At 51.5% G+C, this 22,353-nt stretch overlaps 1 protein-coding gene across 1 annotated transcript; it reads right to left on the bottom strand.

The window, feature by feature from the left end:
• Positions 1-210: 210 nt before the first annotated feature.
• On the bottom strand, positions 211-17,792 carry BPIFB1 (BPI fold containing family B member 1). Its single transcript, XM_021689319.1, has 15 exons — positions 17,678-17,792; positions 16,449-16,590; positions 15,655-15,762; positions 14,438-14,587; positions 13,625-13,706; positions 9,992-10,055; positions 8,160-8,245; positions 6,972-7,151; positions 6,061-6,114; positions 5,446-5,604; positions 4,927-4,994; positions 4,358-4,403; positions 3,435-3,498; positions 2,421-2,497; positions 211-243 (listed from the first exon to the last, which is right to left on the bottom strand). The coding sequence occupies exons 1-15, from the start codon at positions 17,790-17,792 to the stop codon at positions 211-213; spliced, it is 1,428 nt and encodes a 475-aa protein (XP_021544994.1).
• Between the last annotated feature and the right edge of the window lie 4,561 nt (positions 17,793-22,353).

The following is a 22,353-nucleotide window of genomic DNA, read 5'->3' as shown; positions in this document are numbered from 1 at the left end:
CCCAGATATGGTTTGGATGTCCAGTTCCCAAGCCTGCCAGAAGCAAAATGACTCCTGAGTTAGGACAAAGATACACTCCAGACTGTGGGAGTCACAGACAAGTATTTATTTATTGCAGAGAGACAGTCTACATACTCCCTCTGGGACCCAGCCTACCCTGGATGGCCACCATCCAAGTCTTCATGGGAGAGAGGAGAGCAGTCCTGGGGTCTACGAGGAGGCTGGGGTGACCACAAGGGAATCCTGGAGTTGGAGGAAAAAAGTCAATTCAGTGTTTTACCTCCTGCCTTGATGTGGTTTATGCAGGTGGTCCTCCGCAGGATGGCCACTGGACCTGGGGATCATGACCCTGAACTCACTCACACAGAATTCTTGGAAGGGTCAGAGGAGTAGAGTGTGTGTGTGAACAGTGATGTGGTGCAGGGGTCTGGGGTACAGGTAAAGTATCTGCATGCAGAGGATGGGATTGTGTAGGACCGTTGTCCTCAAGTCCAGGTGATCACCAAACTCCCCAAGAGGTTTCATAAAATGCAGATTCCTGGCTGTATTCACTGGGTCCCAGCCAGCTAACTTTTTAATAACATCGCTCTGCTTTTTTTTTTTATGCAAGGAACTTAACCTATTAGATTTCCCGCAATATTTTATTATGATAATTTTTAAACAGAGAGTAAAGTGGAAAGAATTTCCCAGTGACCACTTGTATACTAAGCATCTAGATTCTACCATTAGCTCTATCTAAACCATACTTGTTTTATCTCATATCTGTCCATTTATTCATTCCTTCAGCTAGCTTTTAAAACATATATTACAAAGCTATAAAAAGGAAATCAATGAGCTGCTAACTCAAAATAAATGAACAGAGCAAAACAGGAAACTTGGAAACAGATCCAAAGAATGACACGATACCTTTCCAACCCAAGGTGCAAATGATGGATTATGCAATGCAAGCTGAGTAAAAAAAAAAAAAAATGGAGGAAAGTACCTAAATGCCCCTTCTTAAGAGATATGTGAAATAAATCAAGCTCTAGCCATCCAGTTGTATGGACACTTGTTCATCCAACATGAATCAAGTGTACCATGTATTTTAGATAAACTGCTTATATTATAACTGGATCATTGTAATGTAGTCTATTAGGGTATGACCCGTGTATTCATACAGTGGCTGGGTTTTACAGAGGAGGAAGCTGGGCTCAGGCCAGAGGACCTGCCTGAGGTCATGGCTAGAGAGAGGCAGAGCCGGGATTGCACTGGGGCTCTGGTTCCCAAGTCTTGACTTTCAGCCTCTCTCCATACTGTCCACAGCACTGTTCTCATTATTCTCCATCACAGCCAGCTGAAGGGTGGGACACAGATTTTGAGGGTGGGCCACTCATATTATACATCCACTTGCCTTTGAAGCTAGTTAACAAAGCCTCCTACCCTTACACCGAATGTGACCTTGTGGCGTGGGGAGGCATTTTTGATACTTCGTTTCTTCTCTGAATTTCTCCGGAACGAAACAGCTCAGGAAGTCAGTGATACCAATCCACAGCTTTGGGCAAATCAGGACTAATACGAGTTAAAGGTTTGGCCCAAAGTGCCTTCTGTCCTTGGGTTGGACACCTTGGCCATGGAAGGGTAGGCAATCACCTGTGGGTTTTCTTAATTCTAAATAATTCTACTTCCAATGTCTCCCCTACCTAGAGTGGACTAGAAACTTCAAGAAGGTAGGAGTTTTGTTCACCGTTGTGGTCAGTGCCTGGTATACAGTAGGTGCTTAGGAAATACCTGCTGGCTGGCTGACTGAGACGGGCCCACCTCACTGTCACTGGCTCCTGCAGAAGTTGGGGCCCAAAGCAGGTGTTATGAGGGCAGGTGCAGAGTGCGAATCCCAACTTTGCCACCTACTGCATGTGTGTCCTTGGAAATGGATTTGCCATTTTTGAGTCTCAGTTTCCCTATCTGTAAAATGGGGATTACAGCAGGATCTGCCACATCAATGGGTGTGAAGACTGAACAAGATGCTGTTCAGTGGCACAAAATGATGATGGGCTATTGAGTACTATTAATGCTAATATTTTGGGGGTGGGAGTGATGCTGCTACAGCCCCCCTCCCTAGCAGCTGTCAAGGAGGGTCAATGCTCAGCGAGCGTCTCTTGAGCACGTACCGTGGGCCAGGCCTTACTGAATGAAGGAACAAGTGAATGAATGAATAACGGGTAGACTGGGGAGGGCTGGAGGGGAATGCTCCACAGGCTAGGACAGTCGCACTCTTACACTTACAGATGAGGAAGTGAGGTCCAGAGAAAAGAAGGGGCTGGTCCAGGGCCCCCCCATGAGTGGCCGGCTGGGTCAGCACTGGAGTGCAGGCCCTGCCTCCCAGCCCAGGACTCCCCCAGCAACTGTGCCTTCCCTGGGGCAGGATGTTTAAGCCCACTCACCTTGGTAAGAAAGAATGAAGCTTCCCTGAATCCCCAGGCCTTCACCATCGATATTGGGATCCCAGATCTTAATTTGCCTGAAATAATAAATGTGGTCAGAGGCCACTGGGCTTGGGGTGGGATTGAGCAGCCACGGGCAGGGAACTCAGGGCCCAGCACACCCAGTTCGGACTGTCCCTCCTACCTCTGCTCAGTGGCCCTCTGGCCCCAGCACCCCCCCAGCCTCATCTCCCCGCCCCATGCTTCCAGCACCAGCTGCTGGCTGCTCCCAAGGGCACCCCTCACTCCTCTCACACTTCTGCTAAAGAGCCATCAGGGGCTCCTGTCATTCACAACAGAGGTGTCTATACATTGAGATTTCCTACTCTAATAAAATAAGTGAAAAAGAGGTAGTTGGCGTAGGTTACTAATTCTCCCCACCCCCGCAACCTGGGGCTTAATCAGAGTACGTCTACCATTTCTCTCAGCTTCCTCCACTAGTAACACAAATAACAATGCAAACATCAGCAATGGTTAAGAGATGTTGAGACCCAACTGTGCCAGGCTCCTCCTTCAGCCCCTTATAAACATCATCTCCTTTATGTGCTGGAGGAAGGTACTTTTATTTTCCCATTTTACAGATGGAGAAACTGAGTTAGCATGATAAGGCAGCTTGTTTGAGGCCAGGTAGCCAACAAGAAGGGGAATCAGCCCTTGAACCCAGGTCTCCCTGAGGCACCTCGAATGTGCTCTAGCTGTTTACAACTCTGTCTCTCTCCCGCCATCAGCCCTGTGAGGTGGGGGCATTGCCTAGTTCACCTTGCATGCCTAGGTTCTGCACTAGTAAAGGAACTGGCCAGGGAAGTTGGAGATGGAAGAGGTCATTTCTAGTTGGGTGACTGGGAAGGCTTCCTGGAGGAGGTAGAATTTGGAGTAGGCTCTGAGGATGGATGGAAAGTGAGATGCAGGCAGGAGGAGTGAAGCACCCACCCTCAAAGCCCAGGGGAATGGGGGATGAATAGCAAAGGGACGCACTGTTCTCGTTTGGCAGTAGAACAGAGACGAGGATCTCAGTGGTGATGTTTTTCAGAAGTTCAGGCTGTGAAAGAGAGGGGCATTGTTACCCTGGCTGAGGATCCAAAGTCCCCCAAGCCCTACCCCTTGGCCAGAGCAGCCAGGGAGATGCTGGAATCCCAGGCTCCTGCCAGTCAGAACTGAGGGTTCCCGGGACCAGCCAGGCCAGGGCCAGTACAAATCCAGCTGGGCCCTGAGTCCCAGGGCATGGGGGCGGGTTGGGGATTAGAGGGATGCACCCCCCACCCTCAGGGGCTCCACTGCTGTGTTCTAGCTGAATTTGCCCTGAGGGAATTTCACCCTGTTTCCTGAATTTTGACTTCTCCAGTGAAGTCAAAGTTCTGATTTTCATGCAGGAACCTCTCCACTTAAAAATTAGCCAAAACCAAAAAAAAAAAACAAAAGAAAAAAACACAAAACATGTGGACCAAAAAACAAAACAAAAAAAACCATGGCAGAAGACAGGATTCAGCCAGTCTGGGATCTCTGATCCACTCTAACTCAGCTGGGAAAACGGAGGACCAGAGGGAAGGGGCTATCCAGGGTCACTGAGATGAGTCTACGTGAGCAAAATGAGATTTGCAAAAAGGGAAGGGATATGTTTTCTCATTAAGAATCAAGATGTTACAGAAGAAAAGTGAATGTGTATCTGTGTATCTGTGAGTATGCATGTGTTCTCAGCCATGTCCGGCATATAGCAGGTGCTCAGTAAACACCAGAGCGGGGAGGTTGGACTTTGTGGCTGATAATGTGGAGGCTGGCCAGCCCACCATGGGGCTGCCTAGGGTGACCTTGTTCCAAGCAAATCTTGGTCAGTGTCTCTTTTTTTAAATGGACCATCCTGGGCTGCCCCTGTGCCCCAGGGACAATCTATTAATACTCACGCGGAACAGGCCAATGCTTGAGTTCATCAAGTGGATCCAGTCAGAGCTGCAAAGGAAGATGCCCTTGAGAATGGCCTCTCAGAGGCTCGCTCATTCATTCATTCAACAACTATTTATGCAGCACCTACTATGCAGGGTTTGACTTATCCCAAGAGGCTCCAGTTAGCAACCCCTGAACTCCCTTTGGGGTAGCAGGAGGGCTGTGGGATGTGGGGAGAAAGTGGGCAGAGGTGCAAAAGGCAGCTGGAGAGCTGTGCTTCCTGCCTGGGCTCATGGGTTGACGGTCACTGCCACTGTCTTGGAGTCCTCCAGGATGGGCTGAGGGGATGGTGCTGGGCATGCTGTTCCCATGGCCAAGGTCAGCCTGTTCCAAGGCTGCTGCAAAACCACTCTTCTTTCCTTCCCTTTCTCTGATGTTTGGTCCCCAAAGCGGGACAGTCCAGACTAGGTCACCTTTCTGCACGTTCCAGAGTAGCCTTTACTCCATGCTTATACCCCAGAGGTTCAAAACACTTGGTGTTTAAAGCAACCCACTGGTCACAAGGTGAGACAATGATTTACATGTTTACCTGATTTCATTAAAGTTGAGCATAAGTCGGTCATCTTTGGTGTAAAACTGGGCTTCTGAGCTGGCTTCCTGCAATGAGAGAAGCCCGTTTCTTTCAGGGGTTGTGTCAAGCACAGGGGGAGAAAGGCTCTTCCAGCTGATGTTGCCAACCTGATAGGATATTAGCAGCTTGGGGCACTTCCATGAGGGGCTAATCTCTCTGAGGATGAAGGCAGAAAACAAAGTTGCCAGATGGGAAGAGAAGAGTGAAGATGACATTGTTTGAGCACCTGGATCCAGCTATTTTTGAAGCTAGACCATCTGGACTTCTCAGTTACATGAGTGAGTACAATTCCTTCTGTGCATGTGAATTAAGTGTCTGCCCAAAGAGCGTAACTATTAAAGTCACAGGACCAGAGCTGGGCCTCCAGCTGGGTGACAAGAGTGGTGGAAACGGTTAGGAAAGCAAGACGGGTGAACAGGAACAGTGAACAGGAGGGTCCCCCAGGTTGCTGCTCATGCCACAGACAGTTGAACTCACGATGCCCAGGGTAAAGAAGGGGTAGTGGGCTTCATTGGTGGCGAAGACTTCCAGCACGATCAACTGGGCCACCTTGGCACTGCCCTGGTCCAGAAGGAGCTCTGGGGTCTCCCGAGTTCGGATCTTCACCATCTGTGTGGGCCCCAGCTGATTCGCAGCCTGGAAGGACATCAGATCCGTGGGAGGCCTCCCGAGTGCCTCACCATGGCCCACAGGCCCCATGTAGCCCTTGCGGCCTGGGCCCTGGCCCCCCTCCTGGCCTCCCTCCTTCCTCTCCTACTCCAGCCACCGTCCTTCTCTCCGATCCTGGAGTGGATTTTTGTTGTCCCCATCTCACAGCCTTTGGTTTTGCTTCTCCCTCTGTCTGGGATACCCTTTTCTTCAGGGAAGCTCTCTCTCATTTCCTGGGTTACATTAGGCGCCCCCGTAATGCCCTCACAACCCCTAGAATCTATCCTCTGTCCACACTTGTAGCGGAAATCGCATCTGTGTACTTGATCCAGGTCGCACTGCCCTGTTAGCCTGACTCCCCAGGGGTCAGTCCTACACGTATTTCACTCCCCAGGGGTCAGTGGACAGACCACAGCAAGCACTGCAGACGGCAAGTGGACCAACCTGTTCACTGATCACCTTGATGTTTGACTTCAACCGGTGGGCCAGCTCAGGAAGCTGAGGATGAGGGGAAGGCAGAGCAGGTCAGCCTGAGGGGAGAGGGGAGACGCACCTCCAGCTGCCCACTGCCCGGATCCCCAGGACCCCAGAAAAGCTGGGTGGGCCTGATGGACCAGGCCCCATGACTGTCCCTGGTGGAAACCAGCCCCTGTGTCAACTGCTGTGGGGCATGGGGTCCTCACTGGCCTGGACTTTTACTGCAGGTTGTTGGTGGTTGTGGGTCTTGGGCAGCTCCCCGCTCCCCGAGGACATGGAGACGTGAGCCAATTCTTACTATAGTCATGAATGTGGTTGCCGGTGACCATTCCCCTTTTCTCATCATACTAACTTTGGGCCAACCCTTTCCCCCTCTGGGCCTCAGTTTCCCCATTGGTCACTCTAGAAGAGGTGGTACACTCCAGTTGACTGGTGGTGGTTGTCTGCTGTGCTGGGTTGATAAGGATTCCAAGACCATGTCGGCATCTAGGCTCACTAGTAAGGAGGATCCTGATCGATTAGTGAGGTCTGCCGTGAGTCCCACAGTGGACAGCAGGGGCACGACTGCTATCCTTAGACCACTCACTATCTAAGATGCCCTTTGACCCGTTATTTGGTAGAGGAAGCAGGTGTATCAGGTTCCAGAGGGCAGACCTAGGACTGGCGCTGGATGTTACAAGGAAATTTGCAGCTTTAGAGCTCTATGTCAGAGGCAGGGTCTGAGAGGAGGGAGTGAGCTCTCTATTACTGGAGGGATTTAAGCTGAGCCTGACAGGGGATTACTGCTCAGAGGCTTAGGGCAGTCCTTGAGGCCCCTCAATTCAGGAAATTCCCATGATGCCACAGAGGGGGCCCCATTCTCTCATGCTGAGACTGACCACATAGTCCAACAGGACTACGATTTCCTCTGGAGGAAGCAAGGCAGTTATTGCAGCGTTCACCACATCCTGCCTCACAGTGAGGCTGAAGGGGGTGCTGTCCAGGTAGGGCACTGTTAGGGAAATTGCAGACTTGTTGAACCACTTGGTCACGTCTCCATGGGAGTCCAACAACTTGGCCTAAGAAGACACAAAGCAGACAGTTGGCTGGGGACCTTAACTCCAAAAACTTACCCAATAACGACCTAGAAGAAAATGACAGCATTCAGCCTGTTTCCCTTTGTGCCTTTGCTGACAGGATGCTTAGCCTGGAATTCACTGCCTTCCCTGAGGCAATGAGTGATCTCACGTGGCCGGCAACATCTACTCCTCCAGCACCCCTCAGTCTGATTTTTTAAAACCTAGATGTCTTCTTTGGCATTTAGGTTTTGACTTCTCAGACACCTCACGAACCCTTTGGATGAAGGGAAAATTCAAAATTGCAATAAAATTGATGAAAATGTTTGATTGCTGCCATTTCCCAAAGGATCCGTGAAAACTGCGCTGGGCCTCCTGCTGTCCAGGTTCGCCTGGTCCTTCAGGGAGCCCAGCCCCAGTATGAGCGTGCGGCCCCACATTTCACAGAGCGCTGACAGTTTCTGGCTCCTCCTGCCTGCCAGGCCCTGTGCAGCCTCACTCTGTCTTCCCCTTTGTGACTAGTACTGTCTGCATTTACAGATGAGGAAACTAAGGCTCAGAGAAGTGACAGAACTTGCCCAAAGTTACACAGCCAGGGAGTTGTGAAGCTGGGAGAGACACTCAGGTCTGTGTGATCTCCAGGGATGGGTCTTGATCCTGGGCTCTAGTTTCAAGGTCATCAGATATTTGGGGTTTGGCAGGGGCTCGCCTCAGAGGAAGGCCAAGAGCCCCAGTGCATACGCTGGCCTCTGACTGGGAAAACCAGAGGCGGAGGCCAGGTTGCTGGGGCTGATGCTCTGTGTGTTGCCCTTGGATTCTACCTGCTGGGGTTCCTCCATCAGGATGGTTTACATGGGACAGGTTCGGCCAGTTGAGTTCCTAAATCAGCCTGTGTGTCCTAACCGTGAGTGGTGTTTTTTCCCCTAAAACAGACCCATGGTGTTTGGTCCTTGGCAGTCAGAGAAGGACAGTGGTGTCTCCACTTTCCTTTTGAGGTCCCATGACACTCACCCCCAGCTCGAGCTGGATGACATCACCCTTGATGGCAGGAGACAGAAGGTCAAACTCCAGGCGGTCAGAGCCGAGGGAAACGGGCACTGCTCGGGGACAAGAAGAAAGTTCTGTGAGGGAGGAGGGCAGTATTGGATGGGGCGCCTTGGGGGCTGCTTTTGGCTGGAGCTGCATTATTGCCTGGGGGTTGATAGGGAGGAGAAGGAATAATGATGTTGACAATGAGAATGATGATGAGAATGACATTTATTGAGCATCTGTCAAGCTCCACGTGCTGTGTTAAACCTTTACACTTACACTTTACACTTACTTAGTCTTCACAATAACCTTAGGAGGTGGGTCCTATTATTACCCTCCTTTTACAGATGGGGAAACAGGCTCAGAAATGCAAAATGACTTGCTCAAGGTCATATTGTGAACAGATTTGAGCCCAGTAGGTCTGATGCCAAGGTCCTGGTTTGGAACAAGACTGAACTATTATTTATAACTCTCTACCTCCTCCAGGGGACCGTGATCCGCACCCCTCACCAGGACAGAGTACCTGATGCACACCCATCTGTGCATTGGATCGCTTGTGTTCGCCTGAGGATTCCCCACTTGGCCGCCAGGTGGCAGTGGTGTCTCACCTGCCCTGGCTCCTGGGCCGAGACTGGGGAGGGCTGCTGAGAGATAGGTTCAGGGACAGGCAGGGAGTGAATCCTTGGACCACCTGCTCCCCTAGAGAGACCTCCTGCCCTGCCCCTGAGGAGCACAGGAGCCAGACAGACTTCTGTTCGAGCCCCAGTAGCCTTGGCTACTCTATTCCTACCTCTGAACCTCAATTTTTCCCATCTTAAAATAGGGGTAGATACCATAGTAATACCTGCCTCATGGGTTGTACAGGACTGATCCCTATTTAAGTTGGCTCATATCTGAATTACACCAGACTTGGAACTTGCAGAAGTGGGTTCAAGCCTTCTCCTATCACTAATTTCCTCTGTGTGCTTGGACAAATGACTTAGTTTCTCTGAGCCTCAGTTTTCTTATCTGTGAAGTGGGGTGATGATGGCTACTTTATGGAGTTATCTGAGACCCAGCCCAGTAGGAGCTCTTTGGGTGCTCATTGCGAACTGATTCCATTCTCTTCTTCCCCTCCACCCTGGTCACCCTCTGAGTGAGCTTCTTTAGATCCCGAAACAGTGGATGGTAGCATTTTCTTCTTCCTGCTAATTCCCACTCTGAGACCTCTGAGCACAGCACAGTTGTGAAGTCGGGCAGAAGCCTGAGTCCGTCCAACCCTGCTATTCTTGGGGAGGGAGAAATGGTCTCCTTCCTGAGCACACATCTTGCCTCTTCCCCTGTTTTCTCTTTTCTAATAGCCCACAGTAACTGCTGTCTCATCCATACATTCATTCGTTCATTCATTCAGTTCCTGTTTGTAAGCCCTTCTCTGTGCGGGCAAAGCGCCTATGTGCCTGGAACCTCCCTGGAAATAATCCTCACTAATAATCTTGTGACGTAGGGATGTAGAAACCCCATTTTACAGATGAGGAAACTGAGGAGGAGGTGGAGTGGCTTTCCCAAAGTGAGAGCCAGTCAATGGCAGAGCTGGTATTTGAACTGGGAAATCTGACTCACATAGAAACTTGCACATAATAGGCCCTTGTGAAGTCACAGATGTGGTGAATTCCTGTCTGCTCATCTTTCGGAGGGATTCACGGATGCTCATTGCACTTGCTGGGGGGCTAAGTTGCTGCTCAGGCTTGACCTGGGATGCCTCTCCTGGGCAGAGCCAGGGTGTGGAGGCTGGCTCAGCAGTAAAGGAAAAAGGTGGGAGAGAGCAGAGCACCTACCCCTCACCAGGTGCAGGATGTCCGCATGCATGTCCTCAAAGGCCGCCTGGATCACGGGACACAGCTGCAACAGCACAAATACAGAGGCTCCATGATCGGGGGGCCAGAACACAGCTTCACAGCGACCCGTGCCTGGCCCACCCAGCCCGAGCCCATGCGTCCATGGCCAGCCAGGCTTTTGTCCATGAGATTGAGGGCTCGGTGTTGTGTCCACTCCATCAGCCATCCCTGCCGTTCAGAGCCCACCCCGGCCCCCGGCGTCGCCTGGGTTTTTTTTGCAATGGTTTGTTCCTTACCCTATGCCCAGGGGGCACCTAGCCGGCCAGCTGCCCTCCCCATCGCACTCCTTGTGCTGTTCACGAGAGCCCATGTTTTCCATAAGAGGGAAATGGAGAATGCATTTCTTCATTCACTTACTTAGTCGACTGAGTTCCTTCTGCACGTCAGACTCTAGAACAGGGCGGGCAAGGCAGACCCAGCCAGACTCGTGCACAATCTCTGTGCCTTTTGTGGGTTTTAATTCCAACACATCCCTTTGCCTACTCAGCTCTTCTTTCCCTAAAACAGCTAGCAGTCTCAGCAGGGGGCTGATTCTTTTGCCTAGGAGATACTTGGAAATTTCTGGAGACGCTTTTAGTTGTCACAGCTTGGGGGAGGTGTTATTGGCATCTAGTGGCTAGAGGCCAGGGAGGCCACTAAACACCCCACAGCATGTAGGACAGCTCCCACAACAAGGAATTCTATGACCCGAATGTCGATAATGTGAAAGGTAAGAAACCCTGGCCTCACGTAATCCTGGCCTCGCCTGTTTTGCTTAAGGAGGAGGTTAAACCTCTGACTCACTTGCTCATGGGACTCAAGAGCCTTGTTCTCGGACGCCTGGGTGGCGTAGTTGGTTAATCGTCCGACTCTTGGTTTTGGCTCAGGTCGTGATCTCAGGGTTGTGAGATCAAGCCCCACGTCGGGCTCAGCATTCAGCGTGGGTTCTAGTTGGGATTCTCTCTCCCTCCCCCTCAGCCCTTCCTGCTCATGCTCTCTCTCTCTCTCAAATAAATAAATAAATCTTAAAACAAACAAACAAACAAACCCCAAAACCCAGAGTCTTGTTCTCTGTTCTAGGCAGCCCATTTTCTAGGTCAGTGCGCTGAGATTTTGTCATTTGTCTTAGATACAACATCCCCAGTGAAAGAATCTTCTGGTTGACCACCCACTGCTACTCTTGAGAAAGAACAGTGCACTTTGAGAAACTTTTTCTATGAAAGTTTTCTATGAACAGTTAACTTTTTCTATGAAAAATCCATTCCCTGCTTCTAGCTGCTTTGCCAACCCAGAACCCAGGGTTGGAGGACTTGGGCTTGGAGACCCCCAGCATTCGCTACCAAGGGCTAGCATGTTCCTCATGGGAAAGGTGTTGCTGGCAACCTTGGCATTGTCTCTCACAATTCCCCTTCTTTCACTTTCACCAGTGGCTCTCAACCCTGACTACACATTAGAATCCTCCAGGAAACCAGCTAGAATTCCCTGGGATACTAAGGCCCTGCCCAGCCTCATTACATTAGAATCTCCATCAGGATTTGTAAAAGCTTCCCCAGGTGGTTCTGATGTGCAGCTAGGGTTGGGACACACATATTTCCACTGAAAAGGGCTTTGGCATTTTCTAGATGGGTTCCTGACAGATTTAAACAGGGTATGCCTTTTCCCTTCATTTCACTTAAAATATTCATATGACCATTGTATCAAATCCACTGACTCATGGTGGGAAACCATGGTGATTAATGGAATGCCCGTTTTCTCATATCATTCATTGCACTCATATACTTTCACCCTTAAAAACAGATATTATCCAAACAGCATTTTTATGCTCTATTTTCTAGTGGAAAATACATTTTTTAGCTAGTGAAGTATGGTGCCAATTGAAATATGATTTTGCTGGAGGCTGGGAAAACATTTCCAGCTGGGCCCTACTTTAAGAAACTCCCACCTTTAGGGGCGCCTGGGTGGCTCAGTCGGTTAAGTGTCAGACTCTTGGTTTCAGCTCAGGTAGTGATCTCCAGGCTGGGAGATCGAGCCCTGCTTTGGGCTCCACGTGTAGTGCGGAGTCTGCTTGAGTTTTTCTCCCTCCCTTTCCCCCTGCCCTTCCCGACTATGCTCTCACTTTCTTTCTCCCTCTAAAATAATAAAGAAACTTCCACCTTTAAATAGAAAAAAAAATTCTTAAAAAATACCTCATGTAAGAAAAGACAAATTTTACAGAATTCTTCACTTTCAGATTCCTTTTAGAAGTCTCTCTGGAATGGTGTAGTAAAGTACTAATATGATGTCGCTATTATAATAATTATGAATATTATACAGTGGCATAGAACATAAGGAATATCAAATTATATTGACACTGAGCACAGCCACATACAAAGATGAATGCACGTGGGTGGAGATTGGAAGGCATATATATACAAAAGAAAAAAATGGCTGCCAAGTTAAGGTGGAAGGATTATGGGCACTTTCCCCCCAAAGTCGTTTGAGTTATTATCTTTTCTTTTTTTTTTTTTTTTTTTTTTAAAGATTTTATTTATTTATTGAGAGAGCGAGAATGAGAGACAGAGAGCATGAGAGGGAGGAGGGTCAGAGGGAGAAGCAGACTCCCTGCCGAGCAGGGAGCCCGATGCGGGACTCGATCCAGGGACTCCAGGATCATGACCTGAGCCGAAGGCAGTCGCTTAACCAACTGAGCCACCCAGGCACCCCGAGTTATTATCTTTTCAATCCAAAAAATGTTATTATAAAAAAACATTAGTCATCGGACAAGCTGTTTCGAACCCCAGGAGGCCCACTGTGGTGAACCCATCTTGGAATTTACAGTGGAAATCAATGGTCAAAGTTATAGTTTTAGTTCCCCTGTGACATATAAGGGACATATAAATTGAGATTAACTTGTGTTTATTGACTCAGAAAAATAAATCCAGCAGGGCCTGGTGGGTGACCGGCCCCTGAAGACCACAGGTTGATGTGACACAGCGGTATGCTAGACCCAGCTCGGACCACTTTGTGAGGGCCAAGTGTTAAATTTTCAGGAATTTCTGAGCCATGTGGTAAACCCAGACAGTTTTAAAAATTAAATTATATAAACTTATGACTAAATAAGTTATACTAAATGCAAAGCTAATGAGAACTCAAAACTCATTACTTCCTAATTATTTTGTTATATTTTATTCTGCCCTATTGCCCTTGAGGTTATTTATGTCAGTTGCATCTGGGTGGTGGAAACACCATACAATAAGGTGCTGCTCTGTGTTTCTTACTAGCTCTGCTCAGTGACCTCGCACGAGTAGCTTGAAATTGTCGTTGGAGCACCAGTTTACACCAGAGAAATCGGCAAGTGCTACAAATCAGGGTTCCTTCCACTCAACCTTCCCAGAGCCAGTTGTTAATAATTTATCAGCACATCACTGTTCAAGGTCTCCTGGGTGACTTTTGGCAGTTCCATTACCTTTACCTCAACGATCTACTTAAAGAATGGTCAGGCCCAGAAGTTTCCCACTCAAGGAGACGCAGGGCCCTGAGCACCAGCTCGCAGTTCCACCCCAGCCCCACAGGGGGAGCAATCTTTGCAGGCCGAGAGGCCCTGAGTCCTCTCACCTGAGTTTTCACCAGCTTGGGCAGGGCTGGCACCAGGAGGCTCATGACCGTGTGGGCTAAGGAGTTGACCAGGAAGGAGAGCCTTCCGGAGAGGAGAAGGGGAGAGAGATTAGGAAGGGTCAGAGATGACGCTGTTTTACCGAAGGGAAGACAGACGGCCCAGGGGAAGAAGGCGCTTGCTCAAGGTCACACAGCCTGTTCCAGACAGGGCTGGGGGTAGAGCCCCAGCCAGGTGTGGATGGTGGCAGAGAGTTCTCAGGGAGTAGAAGCTGGGGGTTGTCTTTAGAAATGCGTGCTGGAGACTGGGACGATAGCGTTGGCATTTCTCCCCTTTCTCCTGATAAGGAGAAGTGGAGGGAAGCGCCGTGCCATGTGCTGAGTGCTTATGGCCGTAGCCGGAGCTGTAGCTCATCCCCTCACCGTGGCCTCCAAGCTGGGCCCCAGGGACGCAGGTCACCAGCAGCACTCGGACAATAAATGAAGGTGATGCATTTGCTTGACTCCAAAGCATGTTTTTACCCAAAGCTCCACTCAGGCCTGCCCGAGGTGGTTTGAGGGGCCCTAGGAATGCGGCTCCTCTCCACCTTCAAATCTTTGCCCCACTTCCTGGCAGGATGCCTGAAATCCCACCATCCTTGTTTCTGCCCTTGATGTCTTGAACTTTCTTTGGCATCACAGATTCCCCGAAAGGAGCCCAGCTCAAGAGCCAGGAGGGATCAGTCCCTTTCTTTCTCTGGGCCTCAGTGTTCCCCGTCACCACCTGGCTTCCCTCCCAGGCGTGCTGGGAGCCCGGCGGGAGGTAGCCACACTCACGTATGCAGCAGGCTGATGCGCAGGCTTCCCGGGCTGTTGGAGCAGCCGTCGAGGACGAGGTGGGTGTGCCCCCTCTCCCTGGTGTTCACTTGGATGATGGCTTGTACCTCTGTTTCCATGTGTATCTCCACGATGGTCTTGACCAGGGGCCTGGGAATGGATGTGCCCGCACTGTCTCAGCCCCAGGTCGGAGCAAACCTGCTGTCTATCTCAGTCTGCAGGTTCTCTCCCCTCCCAGCTCCTCTGATGTCTTCTCCTCATCCCCCCCGGGTGTCACCCCACCAGGTTCAGGTTTGGGATTCCTGTCCCGGTTTAAATCCTCTGTCAACAGTTCCCAAACTTATACCCAACTCCTTACCCAGATGTCTTACAGGTGCCTCAAATTTAACACGTACAAAACCAAACTCTGGGGGCACCTGGGGGGCTCAGTCGATTAAGTGTCCAACTCTTGATTTCGGCTCAGCTCATGATCTCAGAGTTGGGCTCCGAGCTGGGCGTGGAGCCTGCTTAAGATTCTCTTTCTCCCTCTACTCCACCACCCCCCTCTTGAGCACTCTCTCTCTCTAACACACACACACACACACACACACACTGAACTTAGGCTTCTTCCCCAAACCTGCTCCTCTCATGATCTTTCCCGTCTTGTTGCTGGCCACTCCATCCTACCCAGGAAAAGCCCTTGGAGTCAGCCTTGACCTCTCTCTCTTTCTCCAGCATTCAATCCATCAGGAAATCCTGTTGCCTCTACCTACCTCTGAAACATATTCAGAATCTGACCACTTCTCACCACCTTCCTGCCCCCAAACCTTGGTCCAAGTCATCTCCATCTCCCCCCAGATTAGAACAGGTGCTTCTGGATGGCCTCTCTGCCTTCAAACACAGCAGAGGCCTTCTTTAAAAGTTCAGTCATGTCATGTCTCTCCTCTGCTCAGAACCCTCCATGGCTCCCATTTCACTCAGTAAAAGTGAAGTCTTCACCTTGGCCCACAAGGCCCCACAAGGACCTCACCTCCCACCATTCTCCCTCTCTCTCCCTATTCTCTTTGCCATCCTTTAGACAAAGCAAGTGCCTCAGGGCAAAGGACTCTTGCCTCAGGACCTTTGCACTTGCTCTTCCCTCTGCTTGGGACTCTCTTTACCAGATCCCGTGTGGAGAAAAAGGGCAATGTGTGAATGAACCTGTCAGGCATGCTGTGTCTAATTGAGGGGACACTCACGTGTTGAGTCCAGCCACCATGTCCAGGGGGATCTTGACCGCCAGCCCCTGGCCTTCATCTGAGGGATCCACCTGCAGCTGCAGGACATTGGCGGAGGTGACTTTCAGCCTGGATGGGACATGGGAGAGAGGAGATTCATGCCTCATGCTCAACTGAATATCATCCCCGAACTGGCCCCCTGACTCTTTCCTGTCTCCCCTGGTGCCCAGCCAGGGGTGTCCAGCGAGCAGCTGGACCTGAGCCCTGTCCACTGACTCCTCCCCAGCATGGTCTGGCCCCCAACCCTCCCTCCGCCACTGCTAAAAAGGCTTCCATGGCTCCCTGCCTCTTAAGAGATGAATCCCAGATCCTTGGGCTGACGTGGAAGACCCTCTGTACCGGCCCCACTGACCTCTCAGTTCCATACCTTGGGGTCTGAGTGACTCTCACCACCCTGTGCCTTTCCCAGGCTGTTCCCAATCCCTGGAATGCCATTTTCTTCTTGTCTCCTGCTGAGCATGGAGTCACTGGCTCACCTGCTGCCTCTACTGAGAAGTGTCACTTTTCCCCTTCACTGTCCTTCCCCAGGCAACCTTCCTCTGGGGTCACCCCGTTAGGGTTCCTGTGTCGCTCTCTTATGGTTATTGTTAACTCCTCTGGGAGCTCCTGAGGGAGGGACTTTGACCCGTTTTTCTTGGTCACACAGAGTTGACACCAACTGTTGCTTGTTGACTGGTCGATTGAACATGTCAAGTGTGTCCTGGGCAGAGGGGTGGGGAAGGAGCTAGCGCCCAGCTTGGTCCTGCTCCACTTACCAGATGATATGGTTGAGGATGGAGTTGACCACACTGCCTAGTATGGGGATGCCCCTGGCTGGCTTCTCCCGTATGGTGCTGAGCAGTGGCAGCTGCTGGAGGATGCTGATGGCATCGTGGTCGTTCAGCTCCTGTGTCAGCCCTGGAGGCAGATCCCAGAGATTAGGGGCCAGCAGGAGGGGCAAGATGAATGGCTTGGCAGTGGCTTCAGGCCTGGAGGTGGCATCACCCAGGGCTGCCTGGACCCGGACATAAGGCCAGGGGAGGGATGGCTCCATCCTGACCAACTACTGTGGAGATGTGGCTTTGAGGATGTTGGTCCAGATAGGTCATTTGCACATAAGGACTAAGGTGGGGGCATAGGTGGGACCATTCACCCCTCTGAGCATTGCCAGCCTCTGTGGGAGCATTGGCCGGAATGTGGGCATATGGGCCTGCATCCCTCCCACCAGCCAGCAACAAACCCTCTGGAGCCAAGAGGCAGGGGAGCCACAAGGCTTTGTTGGGGGCTGTTTTGCTGCCAAAACATACTTGCTAACAACTCTCTGACACCCACATCATATGGGCCTGTTGTCCAGAGAGCCTCGGGTGCTGAGCTGAGATAGAAGAAGCCAGGAGTCCTGGGTTCTGGTCCCTGCTGGACTTTTCCCCTGGCAGCCAGAGCCCATTTGGCTTGTGTGAAGAGCAGGTCAGAAGTGCTGGGTGCTCCAGAAGCAGCTCTGGAAGCAGCCTGCAGCCCATGACTGAGGGGAATTGGTGTATAAATACCCCAGCTCCCTCAGCCCTCTGGCAGGATGACCCGGGTATGTGTCCCCCGCCGTGTCCCAGAGTCCCCATGTGTTGCTCCTTTGCTCCGTGATAATGGAGGTGGGACTTGTAAATATTCCTCCTTTGCCAGCTGGCAAAATGTTAAGCCTTGTCAGTGGAGGCTCTGGAGGGACATAAAGAAGGATGGGGCCCAGTGGAATCATGGAATTGAAGGGAGGATCTTAGAATCACGGAGTCTTGGGATCATAGGCACTCCCAGCCTTTACAACTCATCCACTTGAGTCTCACCCTAGAGCTGGGATTCCAGCTATGCCTTGCACACTTCCAGTGATGGGGAACTCCCTCCCTCCTTTGGAGGGCTGTTCCACCTGCCCTCTTGCCTTATGGTGGTGAGGCCTGGGTGACCGAGATTTGCTTTTTTTTAGGGGGGTAGAGGGGGAGGGAGGCCCCCCAAGACTTACTTTCTTTGATGATTTCTCGGCCGAGGCTAAGAACTGCAGGGGGATTGAGGGTGGCTCCAGCCAAAGTAGCTGCCAGCAAACCACAGAGGAGGGTGAAGGTGAATGGGCCAGCCATCTTTTTGGGGATCGGTGAGCAGCAGGTGGCAGGGGAAGGAACCTGGGGTGAGCACAGGTGAAGGAACCTGTTAGCTGGGCAGAGAGGTCAAGGGCAGGCCCGCCATGCCTGGTGACTTGGGGCACAAAGTCCAGAAGAGGCTGTTTAGTGAAGTGGTTAAGAGTGTGGGCGGTGAGGGGCGCCTGGGTGGCTCAGTCATTAGGTCTCTGCCTTCGGCTCAGGTCATGATCCCAGGGTCCTGGGATCGAGCCCCGCATCGGGCTCCCTGCTCGGCGGGAAGCCTGCTTCTCCTTCTCCCTCTCCCCCTGCTTGCATTCCCTCTCTCGCTGTCTCTCTCTGTCAAATAAATAAATAAAATCTTAAAAAAAGAAAAAGAGTGTGGGCTGTGGAGCCCGACCATTTGGGTCTGTGTCCTGCCTCTGCCGCTAGGTCTAGTTGTATGGCCTTGGACCAGCAGCTTAGCCTCGCTAGGCCTCAGTTTTCTCATCTGGCAAATGGGCACAATGAAGCAGTGCCCTACTTCATAGAGTCTGGCACTTAAAACCCTCCATAGTCCAACCTCAGCCAACTTCACCTCCTGCTTATTTCCCTCTTGCTCTATAAGGTTCCGATCATTCCAAACTGCTTGAAGTTTCCAGAACATACCCCGTTCTGTCCTGTTGTCTGTGCCTTTGTCCTAACTCTTCCTGCTTCCTGTGGTGCTTTCCCCCTTCCTTATCTGCCTGCTGGACTCTTATTCATCCTTTAGAACTCTGCCCACACTTCCCTTTCTCTGTCAAGGTTTCCCTCTCCTGCAGCCAGGAGAAGTGTTGCCTTAGGGGCTGCTGTCTGCCCAGGACAGGACGTTTGGATGCGGGAGGGAAATGCGTTTTCAGGTAGGACACCAAGTGGCAGGAAAGCTGTTTGCCTGATACTAAGAGGCTTGAGAAGGAAAGAGGTGGTTTCTTGGAGCCGAGGAGAGAAAGGCAGAGAGAGGAAGAGGCCTGTGGGTGCCTCCTGGCAGAGGACCTTGGGGGATACTGGCTCCTTGGCTGTTCTGTCCCTGCCATGGGGCAGAGCATCAGCCCCTGTAAGCTGGTCCCGAGGTCTCCAGCTTATAAACCCTGGCTCAGCCTCCAAGCTCCAGGGAAGCTTCTGCCTCCTGTGGACTGTCCTGCTTGGAGGGAGGGAAGATGCTGAGCTGGAGCTCTGAGCCCTTGCTTGGCTCAGCATGTGGGTTTCTTGTGGCCAAAGACAAACATGGCATCTGGATGACATGTGTCTCTCAGCAGGAGCATCATGAGCTCTCTGAGACACTTGCTATCGTGATTCAACATCTGTCTACCTGACTGGGCTGTGAGCTCCAGGTGGGGCGTGTTGGGTCTAGCTGTTCCCCATTGTGTCCCAAGCACCTGCCATAGTGTGTGGCACACAGTGGGTGTTTAATAAATACATGGTTGCTGGATGAATGAATGAATGAATGAATGGCCTCTGGGAGCCCTGGAAGAATGGGAAATCTAAGCCTGCTACACTGAGCACGTCTGGGCCATGGGGACTGAGAGTGGAGGAGAAATATCATGGGCCTCAGGGTCAGATAGACCCGAGCTGGAGGCCTGCCTCTACCACTTGCTGTGTGATCTGGGGCAAATGACTTACGCTCTCTGAGCCTCAGTTTTCCCATCTGTAAAATAAGGGATAATTATAGTACTTATATCACAGGGTTCTGGGGAGGATTAAATGAGCCACAGGAGCTCAATGAGTGTTAGCTATTATTATGATCACGACAGTTGGTATCACTAATACTGGGGTCAGAAGGGACCACCTTGCAGTCAAAGCCAGAAGACAGAGGTAGTGCCCTGCGCCCTGCTCTTCTGCCCAGGAAGCCCCTCACCCCCACTCCATAGTCTTTTTCTTTCAAGCACCTTGACCCTATTTGCCCTTCGTTATCTTTGCACACCACTCTGTCCTCTGATCAGAGCTGCTCAGGGAGCCAACGGTATGGTAGCATCCCCTCCTGGGGAAAAGTGTCTCCTCCCCAAATCCAAGCACCATATACACATTCACCACATCATATCCCACCTCCTGGCCTTTGCTTATGCTGTCCCCTTTCCAATGGGATGCCTTTCTCTCTTCCTTTGTCCAGCCAACTTCTGCTTGGCTTCTCAACTGGCATGCCACCTCTTCCAGGAAGCTTTCCCTGACTGCCCTTTACCACAGTGTCCCTGGTCTTTCCTTGAGCACAGCATGTACCACACTGGCCCATACTGGGAATAACCTGAGGGCCAGGTTAGTCTGATACTCTTCCTTGTCCCCAGAATCACCCCAGCATGGGCTGGGCCCAGAGCAATTGGTGTGTGCAGGGTGGGTTTATGTCACTGGGATCAGGTCAGGGAAAGATTCAGCCAGTCCAATTCCTTCATCACTGTTCTTTGGTCTTCTGGGCGAAGGGGGCTGAGTGCCTCTCTACCCCTGGTCCTGACCTCAGAGAGTCCTAGTGGACTAAGGGGGCTTACCTCAGGCCCAAGCCTCTGTCTTGCTCTTGACCTGACTGCAACAAGTGTCTCCAGCTTAGAACCTTCCTGGTGCCCTAGGCTTTCAGCCCCTTTCTTACACTTTTACCTGGACACGCCGGAGTCCTCAGTCTGCTCCTCTCCTCATCTGGACAGTGGGTCTGGAAGTCTAGCCTTATATCCTGCACACCCCAGTCTGGGAAGTCACCCTTTGCATTTGGGGAGGACTTGGGCTGGGCTGAGGTCTCCAAGGTAAATATTTGTTGCTTCTGGTGAACCACATCCCTGCCTGGAGGCAGCTTCCTGGGGTTTGGAGAAAGGAGGGTCTGGGCTGGCAGGAGGGGTGGGCGGGGCATGGGGGCAAGTGGCAGAGGAGCCTGACCGGGCACAGTGTGGCCTGTGGAAGGGGCTCCCTGCCTTCTGGACAGAGTCACTCCCAGGGGGACGCTGATGGGGACGGTAGCAGTGACGATGTATTAAGCACCTACAACATGGCATGTGACGCCCCGGGCCTTATGTTGGTCATGTCAGTGGAGGCTCATCCCCACCAGAATCAGGATCATTATCCCAACGTTACCATGGAGGAACCCGCCTCGCACGGTCAGCAAATGGCGGAACCAGGATTCAAACCAGAACTCGGACTTCAAAACCTATCTGGGGATGTCTCTACAGCTTGGCAGATGCACAAGGTCCTGGCAACATTCTGGGTCCAAGTCCTAGCTCTACCATTTGCATGCTGTGTGACTTGGGGCACATTCCCTGGCAATGCATTCCCTAACCTTTCCAAGTCTCAGTTTTTCATCTGTGAAATGGGAATAGTGGTAGCACCTACCAGCCAGTGGGCTAAGAGGAACACGGTGGACATGCTTAGAGCACAGGTCCCAGCACAGGGTATGTGCTCAATAAATGTGAGTGGTTGTTGCTGTTGTTATTACTGCTTGTAATAGCGTGGGCCTTTGCAGAGAGGTAATGATAGTTAGGTCCAGATAATTGACCCAGGGGAAGGAAGTGATAGCCTTGCCCATCGCTTATTCCTAAATGTATCCAAGGGTACACATCTCCATTAATTAATTCCCTCCAGAGAATAGGTTTGAATCCCATTTGGGTTGCTTTGCTGTGTGATCCTGGCTGGTTGCTTTGCTGTGTGATCCTGGACGTGATCCTCAACGTCCTCATCTGTAAAACGGGGATAATCATAGCTGCTCCCTCAGAGGCTGCTGAGAGCAGGAACTGAGGTGTGTGCTCACATAGCACTTAGCAAGTGCTTTTAGTCATTCGTTCTGCAATAATTAGTACCCACTTGGCCTTGCCTCTGCCTTCCGGAATCTCAGTGAATAGTCGTGGAACGAATGAGTAATGAGGCATGACTGTGAACCAAGGGAACAAATGAGCGGTCCCCCAGAACCCCCATCACCCCCCCCCCCGCCTGGGTGCAAGCCTTGCCTCTTTTAACCTGCACAAGTCACTCAGAGGTGGTGTCAGCAGCCCTGGGTTCCCAAGGGCATCTGAGGCTCAGAGAGGTGACCGACTCGCTCCAGCTCCCGCAGCCAGGGCTGCCAGAGCTGGGACTTGGGTCCAATCTGTCTAGTCCCAACCATAAGCTCTTTACCACCCACTGTCCTTTCCCCCCATGACTCCAGGTCAGTGTCCAGGGGGGCAGGGGAGGCAAACATGGCCTCTGGATATGATCTGGGGAGTCATTCTTGCTGCTCTGCTCCAGTCTAGAAGCTGGGCTTGTGGTTCAGAACTGAGCGGTCCATTGCTGAATCCTGTCTCCACATGCAGTGGGACAGAAGAGGGACACTGAGTGCCCTGAGGCCCCTCAGTGTGTGGCCTGGCCCTGGTCAGTCTCCCCTTCCTGGAGTTGTCAAAAGGAAAAAGGTGAGAGCATTTGCCACCCTGCCGTGTGTACAAAATGTACCAAACGCCTGAAGATGAGATGCTCGGCGGGGGGCGGGAACTGCCGGTCCCTTGGGCACGTCTCCAGAGAGGCGAATGCCTCCTCCTGAGCTCCCCAGCTGGTTAGGTCTGCTGCCCAGGGACAATGCCCCTCTGTGGGAGATCTGAGCCCG

This window comes from Neomonachus schauinslandi, chromosome 10 (assembly GCF_002201575.2).
Source record: "Neomonachus schauinslandi chromosome 10, ASM220157v2, whole genome shotgun sequence".
Classification (NCBI taxonomy): Eukaryota; Metazoa; Chordata; class Mammalia; order Carnivora; family Phocidae; genus Neomonachus; species Neomonachus schauinslandi.
The sequence above is the reverse complement of the archived record's forward strand: the minus strand, read 5'-3'. Positions and strand labels throughout refer to the sequence as shown.